Here is a 9,835-nt window from a genome sequence, read left to right on the forward strand (position 1 = left end):
TAAATAGTGTTACACCAAATTTAATGTAATATTGTTCATTTGGTGTCAAGATTACACCAAATATAGAGTTTTAGTGTTTTTACCATTGGAGAACTCTAACTCTATTATGTGCGACTTTTGAGGCATATGGTGCGACAGTCGTCGCACCGGATGCCTCTATTTGTCCTAGTGTTAGAGTTCTACATTGGAGATGATCTTATACATTGATTCTTGAAATCGTCAAGCTAGGCAGTTGTTTTATTCCATTTTTATGTGCTATAACTGTCATTTTTTTACATTGCTGGTCAAACTAATGCGTCAGAGATTGTTGTAATATTTTTGTACACAAGTGCACGTCGCTCAAGTAATAAAGTCGTCAATAACGTCTTTAACATTAAAATACTCCTCCAAACCTAAATCGTTCCCTAATTTTTTTTTTAGTAACTTTCTCTCTCTAGAAACTAGGGTTTTTTTTCTCTCTAAACCTCTTCTTCTCCTTGTAGCAGCCGCCGCCACCCCCCAGGATGCTGCTCGCCGGCGTGCTCTCAGCCACGGCGTCGGTCCTAGGGGGAGCCCAGCCCTCGACCCAGCACCTGAACTCCGTCCTCAAGATCCTCTTCTCTCGCCGGAGCCACGTCCGCGCCGGCCTAGACCTCTTCAGAACGGCGCACAAGCACGGCGTCAACCCGGACACGGAGTCCTACAACATAGCGATGCGAGGCCTGGGTTTGAACGGCGATCTCAGCGTCGCCTACAAGGTGTTCAACGAAATGCCCAAGAGAGGCCTCGTCCCGGACCCTCCCCCCTCCGACCCCCGTGACGTCCCTGGCACCGGTTCAGCCCCGACGGTGTGGACTAGCGTGTTTCGGAGGTGCACAGCGAGTCCCTCCCTCTCGTGTGTAGATTCGAAGCTCCGACGTGGACCCATCGACCCCGATCCTTATGGTCCCTCTCGGATGGAATCGCTGGAGGTGCTCCGTGCCACGGGTTCGAGCCATCGAAGCTTGATGCCGAGTGATAGTTGTGGCTCGTCGACGTTCGCGACGCGGCCGTGCTCGCTGCAGATCTTGGGTGCGGGTGTCTGCCTTTTTTTAGTTTGTTTTGGTTTTAGTTTTTTAGTTTGTTTTTCTGGTGTTGGAATCGACCTATCCTTTTATTGTTATGCTTTGTTTTGTGTTGGACTCGGATTAGCCGTAGTTCCCTTTCCCGTAGTGGATTTCCTGTTAGGTTTTTATCTATGCAGGTTGAAGAGCCACCCTATTCGTGGTTATCGGATCAAGTTTGGTTGGATTTTTCCATCGCCATTCTTTGGGTTTTTTAACGAGCCTCTTGTGTGTTCTATTGGTGCTTGTAATTCTTCCCGTTGTCGGAAGTTTGCACATATCGTACTTTTACCGGAAGTTAGTGTTAGATTCACCTCGACTTAGGTCTTGGTAATCCATGTACTAATGTGTTATTCTCCTGTATTGATGGGTTTTTTACCCAATATTAATGGAAAATCCGTGTTATTCAAAAAAAAAAAAAAAATACTCCTCCACACCTGTAATTCACCATAAATACACTAAAAAAAAATACTCGAGAATTCACGACACTCAAGTCCGAAAATAAGTGATTAGAACGTATAAAATGACCTATCAATTGTGATTATAATAGTGTTCTAGTTTAGTGTGTGTTGTGATGAGTACATGTTCTTGATATTTAAGGCGTCTTATGGAGATGAAAAAAAAATGTGACGAAAATGACTCTGGTGTCTTAAAACAAGCAGTTGCACTGCACCAAAGTCTTACTATAATATAATATTATTCCAAAATAAAAAAAAATGTACCACAAAATTAAATAATTTGATAATAAAATATCCAGATATATCTTATTTATATGGTTTTCGGTATAATTATACCAAAGCTCATATGGAATGTCATAAATACGAAAACGGGAATTTGAAGCAGCCCTAATTCATAAAAACCATTATATTATTAAGGTATTGCATTGCCAACTGGATAGTTTTGTGACTTATGATGATATGACTCTCTTTGATAATCTCCCTCGATAACAACATATAAAAGAGAATCATATTATATTTATGAAAAACCCCATACATTGCATGGTATGATAGAAGAGAAAGGTCAAATGACGGAGCAAAGTCAACGAAAAAAGTGACATGTCATAAAAACATATATACCCCACATCTGAGCATTAATTAAAATCAGTCTTCAGTACATTGTAATCCTGTTCGTTCATCAAATATTGAAGTTGGATTAGACATATATATATATATATATATATATATATATATATATATATATATATAATCGAGTCCGAATCCGACCCGTATAGAGACCAAAGAAGCGAAACGGGTTATGTTGACTCGACCCACTAATTTGCTGACAAGTGGTTGCTGCTTATAAATGCTGTCAGACATTCAACGAAAACCCGGTTGGCCTCTCTCGCCTTAAAACTCTTTTATAACACACACATATATTCTCTCTCTATATGCTCCTCTCGTTATAGGCGCTCAAGGGTTCGGTAGATGAGAGAGAGAGAGTCGATGGAGAAGATGAGGAGTGTTGAAGTAGAACAAGCAAACAAAGCGACAATGGTAATGGAAAGCAACATGGAAGCTCGAAGAAGCGCGTTCATGATGGGACAAGTGAGCCTGAGAGTGTTGGCCATCGTATCCACGGTGGTCGCGATATGCGTCATGGTCACGGCGACTCAGACCATCACAGTCTTTTCCATCCGATTCACGCCTCACTACTCTCAGTCCTCCGCTTTCAGGTAATAATTAGTATATATATATATATATATGAATATGATTCACAAAAGCACATGTCGTACGTGTTCATTCATTAAATCTGGATATATATGCGTGTCGTGTGTGTAAATATTTTCAGGTTTCTGGTGAGCGTGGACGCCTTGGTTTGCGCGTTCTCGGTGGTGTCGTTGATGTGTGTGTACGCTCTGAGGCGCTCCGAATCGTATCGCTCCGATGCTCAACTTGCCAACAAGCATTTCCTTCTCTTCCTCCACGACACGGTACATAAATCTATTCTAGCAGTTTTTCTATCAGATGCGCTTTCTTTCATAGTATTGTTAGTTTACTGTCTCGCATCTCCAATAAGTGTGTGACATCTCTCCAGTCTTGAGCTAACTTTTGAGTGTGAATCATTATCAGGGTTTCTCTGATATATGTACATCGGCCGTGTTACAGGTGATGATGGTTATGGCGGGGACGGGATGTGCGGCGGCGACGGCGATCGGGTACGTGGGAAAGCACGGTGAGCCGAAGATGATGTGGCAAGCCGTGTGCGACGAGATCTCCAAGTTCTGCCACGCGATGCTCCTCGGCTCCGCTTTCTCTTACGTCGCTTTCATTTCGTATTTCATTCTGACTCTCCTCTCCGCTCGCCGTCTCGTGACCTATCGCCCCACTTCCACTAATCCTCAATCATGATACTCAAAACCCAGTGAGTGAGTTATATATGGTGCTAATGTGTTTGTTTGTTAATCAACTCGTGTGTGTCTGTTCTTTTGTTTTTTTTCTTCTTATTTTCCTTATTAGTGCAAAATTTGTAGAAGATGATATATAATATATATATACTGCATTTCAGTGAATATTTTGTTTGTGATGGGGGTTTTTTGAAAATTAGCAATGGCGTTTATAACACATGCTATAAAGATCTCTGACTCTACAACTACTCACAAACCAACCTTTATAGCTGAGTAGTGGACCAACCAAAGCAGTACAGTCACTTCACATTTACTACTAATATTATACTATTGCTGTTATTTACTGATTCGTATATATAGTTACGTGAAATGGAGTTCATATAGCAAAGAGTGGGTAGATGAAGGTTCGTTAATGGGTTATTCAGATTTTCCAACCACTTAGTAGCTAACAAGTGATGGCCGTATTCAATGCAAATAACGACAAGGCCATTCTGCGTCAAATTAAATGCTCTTTCCCATTCCAACTGACCACTTGTATTTATTGCACTTCGCCAACAAGGCAGACATTTTGACAAGGCAAAACTTGTTGGCTTTGTCTTTTGATTATATATATAACTTCAATTATCAGCCATCGATCGAGGTTGGCTTTTTTCGTTACCTAATAGGATATTGACTCGTCAGATTGATCTATAACCGATGAACTGGTACTTCGGATATTGGTGTATTACATATTGCGTGATGCACAAGTAATCTTGTATTAGACATTGCGTGATGCACAAGTAAGCTTGTAACTTTTAATATAAAGTAACCTGTAAATACACAATTTGTTTGTTTTAAACTGGGGATATTATGTAGAAGCTTTATTTATGAAGTGGGCTTTGAGTCTCCTCTTCAAGATCCTTTAGGTGCTCCTTCAGGGTGTGTTCCTGGATTTCCCATTTTTCGCTATCCCAACCCGAATTAATCTCAGGAAATTGAAACTCCTCCGGCGCTAATGACAGTTGGAATTCCGGTAAATCGGGCACTTGTTGGAGACCCCTGTATTACAACCACATGTTCAAATTGATTTTTTTATTTTTTTTTTATTTTAGGTCCTCATCAGGGAATAAACTGTCTTACTTTTCTTGTTCTAAGAGGTAGCCATACATCTGAGACTTCCGCGATGCAACTTCTGGAATCTTCTGATTCAAAAGCTTCATAGCACCCCAAAGCGGAGGAGCCCTTTTTTTTTTCCGAAACATCAAACCGAAGTGAGGGTTGTAATTTGAGAGCATATTTACGAATTCAAGAATGATATGTATAATTAACAAGTAAAAAAAAAAAACAAACCTAGTGACTGGAGGAGCAAGGCAAAAGCTAAGGCAAGCCTTCTTACTCTCTGTCAAGATTTCTTGGGAAGCAAGAAAACAACAAACCGCGCTGATCTGGCTGGGCGGATCGCTGCCCTTGTCAACCATAAGCCCGTTGTAGTAATACGCTGCCGCCTATTGATTCAACCGGTTATTAATTAGTACTATCAATCAATTAGCGTAGAGAAATTAGTCGTCGTCAATATTTATTGCTGCGCAAGAAACCTTTGCTTCAAGATATTTCCACTTGACAAACCAGAGATGTTTTTTCTCGTTCCCGGGGTTCGTTTCAGATCCACCCGACAAGCAGTGATAAGCCTGGTCACAAGTGGATTTAATTTGTGTTCATTCAAACCATAGATCTAACAGAGTCAATTTTTTTTTTCGATTGATGAATTAATATTAGAGATAATTATATCACTTGCCTGACTGAAATAGCTCATCTGTTCACAGGCCAGCCTCCTTTTCACCGACGTGTTGACTTTCTGGCAGTCAACCGCCAAACCGAGCTGGATTTCAGTTCCCTGTGTGAATATAATCATCCTCGTTAGAATCTTGATCGGACCAATCAATTTATGGACGAGTGAATACAATTCTCACCTGGCCTAGAGCTTGAATGGAAATAGCCTCCAAGACTTTTTCTTGAAGATCCTTTGGCAAACTTTTCCTTCCATTTTCAAAGAAATATGTTAAATGAGAATGAGAAAAAAAAATACTACATTTGATAAGACTTAAAATAGGAAAACACAAGCTAGTACGAGCTTTCGAGAGGCTTGTTCTCCTCCTTCGGAAAGATCACAATCTTCACTCAATATTTGCCTCACTTTCCCTTCCAATCTCTTCTTATTAAAACTAAGTGATTGCTTAACTAACTATTAGTTTTTAATTACGATACTACCCTTACGATCCTAATAGGAACATACTTGATATCGCCGGGGATGTGAACCAGCACTTCACGGACGCAGAACTCCAAATACCCTGAAGCCTTTAGCAATAAATCCACGGCTTCTCTCTTGCGATCTGAAATTAACCGAATGAAATTCTTCTGGTAACAAAAACCTCTGCTGATAAATTCGATTCATTAAGTATTGATAAAAGAAGCGCACGGATTAACCTGAGGAGACAATCCTTATTCCTGAACCGTAATGGTCTCTTGGTATCATCAACGAGTCAGCCTCCGCCAAAGTCAGCACAGCCATCAGATATATCACAGACAGTACTTCGAACCACGAGTTTGCCACGCATATTTCCTGCCATATAAGTTTCAAATTTGTCTTTTAATCGATACTGTAATAAGAATAAAAAGAAAAAAAAAAACTTCAAATAACCGATGAAAACCTGTCGAGCTTCTTGCAAGCTTTTCCATTTGAATTCTATCAGCCCCTGGAAGCCAAACTCTGGTATACAAAAACACATGAATTTTTTAGCACTTGAAGTTAAAACCCGAAAAAAAAAAGTATGAACATTTATAATAACAAAACAAGAACCTTTCTTGGTAAGACCAATAAGAACAGACAAGTAGTCTTCGAGATACCGTCTTAGTTCAGTTGTAGCCGATCCGCCTTTAGAAAAACCACAAACGGTTCTGACTTACAAACACATTGATAAAAAAAAATAAAAAAAATAAATCAAATGAGATAGTACCTGTGTCCTGAGAGACCAACACGATCTGATTGCGAAGAGAATGAAGCTTCTCTGCGAGGTCTTTCGGGATCAAGCCTTTGAGAGGTCTTCGGAGATCGGATTGCACTGGAATTCGCATAGGAGGAACGAAGATAACGATTTCGGGGACGCAAGGCTTCTTATTCTTCTTCTTCTTCTGACTATTATTATTACTATTCTTCCCTGGAGCCACAAGATATACAGAAGAAGCACATCCCATCTTTTCTTTTCTGGTTTTTTAGTTCAGTGGCCAATATTAGTTTCATGCATATAGTTGAAACTGAATTGTCAACACAATAATTAGCTATTTATCAGGCTTCCCGTAGAGGTTGAAAAAGAAGGGGTGTAATGACTGTATGGTTTAATTCATATTTATTCTATATAGAGCAAGAAGATTAATATATACCAGTTGATCAGTAATGGATAAAGAGGAAGATGAATTAGAAGAAGGAAAATTGAAGGGACAATGGGAGAGGAAACTCGGTGGGTACAGAGAGGAGAGAGCTGTCAGGCTTTGAGGTTTAAGATTAAATGCTAATAAATATTAATTATAATATTACACATTGGCCGTATCTCACTCTCTCACTGACTCCGAGGAAGCGATACAATTTTCACATGGCCAATCCGTAGCTGAAGGAAAGATCTCGTTCATCGCGTGAAATGCGATGTAAATATACACTATATATTAGTTGCGTTCATTTATTTTATTATTAAGAAAACAATATTAGAGTTTGGTTAATATTATATTCGTTTAATTAATGATCTGAATGCTAAAGAGTGAAGCCAGTTTGATAAAGTCTGGTTTTTTATTTGGACTTGGATGCAAACACAGACTTTTATAATTATTAATTTTTTTTTAATTTTTATCTTTCTCAAAATTTAAATAAACATAATGTAGTTGGGCTTGGGACCGAAAAAATTAAGTCGGAGAGGTGGTCCAGTCTTTGGGCCGACATTCCATGACTTTTCTTCATCATTGCCATTTTTTTTACTTCCCATTAACACTTTTTGGACTCTCACTCTTTCAACTTTAACTTTAGTATTTTTGGGATGGGAAATGGTCTCATCTAGTATTACTTTTGATGTTTTTTTGACCAAAAACTACCAAAATATAATTTAGGACACTTCTACTAATGAGTCCCATGTGAAATGATTTTTTTACCCTTTTTCAGTTTTTTTTCTTGAATCTTCCTCTCATTTATTCTGACCATCCTCTCATCATTTCTTCATTCAGCCACACACACACCAAAAAAAAAAAAATGTGTATATCAGAGAGAGTCGGAAGACGGCGAGCCAAGTTTCGATCTCGAATAAGCAAGCACTAGACTTTCGTGGTGAGGAAGGAAAAAAAATGAAGATGGCTTCTTGACGGAACAACGTTTCTCCTCCGAAAAATCATAATGCATACTTCAAAGGCTTCGTCGGAATTGAACGGCGGTGAGAGACAGATTCACGCTAGGATGGTTCATGAACGGCGGCGAGAGAATCGTCACTCATCAATCGGAGAGATCGTCACTCATTAGCTACGAGACTTCCTGGAGAGATCTTCAACGACAATTTTATAGTAATTGTAGACATACTTGTCTACAAAATACTGTCAGTGTAGACATACAAGTCTACAATTTCATTTATTACGAAATCTACAATAAATGAAATTGTAGAGACTTGTATGTCAGCTCCGACAATACAAAAAAAAAACATATCAAAGCTCCTCCAATCCTTTCTCGGTCGATCTCTCGGTTCGGCGGTCTCCTCTGGCTCGGCGGATGTTCTCAGGCTCGTCGGAGCTTCGTCAAAAGCTTCTCTGATGGCTTTTCCTTGGTCTGGAGTCGGTGGAGCTCGCGTCTCCTTTGTCTCGGCCGAGTCACGCGGCAAAGAAAAGAGAGGCTCGGAGCTCGCGATTCTCCTCTTTCTGGTCAGAGTTCACGCGAAGATTGGCTCGGACTGGGCTGAGCTCGGAGTCGTGCGTCGGAGGCAAAGGACAGCTCGCGACGGAGCGGGTTTTGGCCGAACTTGCAGAAACTCGCGCGGTGGTTATGGCGTCGATTTCGCCAGTAAGTTAGGGGAGTGAGAGCGGGAATGTAGAGAGAGACTGGGGATAATTTATTTTTATTATTATTATTAATTTATTAGTTTTCACGTGTGTGTGTGGTGTGGGTATGTTTACAAAAGAGCAAAATTGTACTTACTCAACTGACCAATTACTATTCTTGTTCAAAACATGGACTTCCATATTTTGGTTCAAATTATGAAAAGTGGTAGTACTTAGGGTCATTTCTCATACATAAATTGCCGCTATGGCAAACATTTAATTGATTTTTTAGTAATAGCAAACTATATGTGTCATCTTAAAATAGAAAAGATGCCCATGTGTCACGTTTCAATTCCAGTGCACATGAGCTCATTAAAATATCCTCTAGTTTGATAATATTCGCTAACTTCTTTCAAATCATACACCTACTAAGCAAAGGAAAAAAAATTAAAAAATTTTTACCCAGAACAATATTATGTTGTAATTCTATATTAACCGAACTAAGGTTTAGCCTTTCTAATTCAGGAAAAAGTCAAGTGAACAAGAAAAATACAAATATAATGATGTTCAGGGCCGGCCCAAACTCACCGGGGGCTCTAGGCGTGGGGCCCTATAATACTAATAAAAATTTAAATTTTCAGGGTAAAAAATGTAAATTTTTTAGAAAATGGGCCAAAAGTGTAAATTTTTAGAGTAAAAAATGTAATTTTTCTTAAAAATAAGCAAAAAGTGTAAATTTTTTGAAGCCCATCCACATATGGGGCCCTAGGTCTGGGCCTAGCCCGCCTTAGCCCAAGGCCGGTAGTGATGATGTTGACATCACAAATTTGAGCCTAGCAAAATTCCTTAGCATCAACACATGCAAAGCACACCTCCTTGATTTCTTTAACACATTACAATATCATTATAACACGTTGCGTACACTGAGGAATAAAATATGAAAGATGGGTTCGTAGTGACATTTCATTGAACAATGAGAGTGCAAGCAGAGATCAGAGTGTGAAGCAATGGATTGAAGCAATCGACGGCGGTGAGAGTTCACGTAGGTGAAAAGGCGGCGAAGAGAGTCAACGTTGACAGCGGATTCTAGAATGAGGACGAGGGACCAATCAGTGCGAAACTAGGAGCCGTGTGCAAAGGGAAATAAGCCCACACGCAGATTGTGAAACTTTGGCTGTGCTCGAATGCTTACGTCATACTCTTCTTCACTCTTCCGCCTCCAATTCTTCTTCTCTCTAACATACTTTTTTTTTGGTGTGTGTATGGCTGAATGAAGAATAATGAGAGGATGATTCAGAAATAATGAGAGCTAGCCAGCAAGGTTCGGGAAAAAGGAAAAAAAAAAAAAAGTAAGAGTAAAAAGTCT

The 9,835-nt window shown here is 39.7% G+C and overlaps 2 protein-coding genes across 3 annotated transcripts in view; one reads left to right on the forward strand and one right to left on the reverse strand.

Annotated features, from left to right (window-relative positions):
- Nucleotides 1–2,418: 2,418 nt before the first annotated feature.
- On the forward strand, nt 2,419–3,591 carry LOC149406429 (CASP-like protein 1F2). The gene is made up of 3 exons (XM_089606451.1): nt 2,419–2,754; nt 2,871–3,012; nt 3,188–3,591. The coding sequence occupies exons 1-3, from the start codon at nt 2,507–2,509 to the stop codon at nt 3,428–3,430; spliced, it is 633 nt and encodes a 210-aa protein (XP_089462577.1). The 5' UTR covers nt 2,419–2,506; the 3' UTR covers nt 3,431–3,591.
- Nucleotides 3,592–4,162: 571 nt separating this feature from the next.
- The window catches only part of LOC149406430 (Endosomal targeting BRO1-like domain-containing protein), an 8,166-nt gene continuing 2,493 nt past the window's right edge, over nt 4,163–9,835 (reverse strand). Inside the window, exons 1-11 of one of the 2 annotated variants that reach the window (XM_089606442.1) lie at nt 6,420–6,879; nt 6,263–6,337; nt 6,114–6,172; nt 5,890–6,025; nt 5,699–5,795; nt 5,376–5,442; nt 5,201–5,299; nt 5,001–5,093; nt 4,756–4,910; nt 4,546–4,647; nt 4,163–4,464 (exon numbers count right to left, since the gene is read on the reverse strand). In XM_089606442.1, coding sequence (XP_089462568.1) covers nt 4,287–4,464; nt 4,546–4,647; nt 4,756–4,910; nt 5,001–5,093; nt 5,201–5,299; nt 5,376–5,442; nt 5,699–5,795; nt 5,890–6,025; nt 6,114–6,172; nt 6,263–6,337; nt 6,420–6,657 — 1,299 coding nt within the window. In that variant the 5' untranslated portion in view covers nt 6,658–6,879 and the 3' untranslated portion in view covers nt 4,163–4,286. Of the gene's footprint in view, nt 4,465–4,545; nt 4,648–4,755; nt 4,911–5,000; nt 5,094–5,200; nt 5,300–5,375; nt 5,443–5,698; nt 5,796–5,889; nt 6,026–6,113; nt 6,173–6,262; nt 6,338–6,419; nt 6,880–9,835 lie in introns of those variants that run through there. The other variant, XM_089606386.1, reaches the window with a different exon arrangement.

The sequence above is a fragment of the Urtica dioica genome, chromosome 1 (genome assembly GCF_054948205.1).
Source record: "Urtica dioica subsp. dioica isolate 48M chromosome 1, U.dioica_male_clone48M_v1_H2, whole genome shotgun sequence".
Taxonomy (NCBI): domain Eukaryota; kingdom Viridiplantae; phylum Streptophyta; class Magnoliopsida; order Rosales; family Urticaceae; genus Urtica; species Urtica dioica.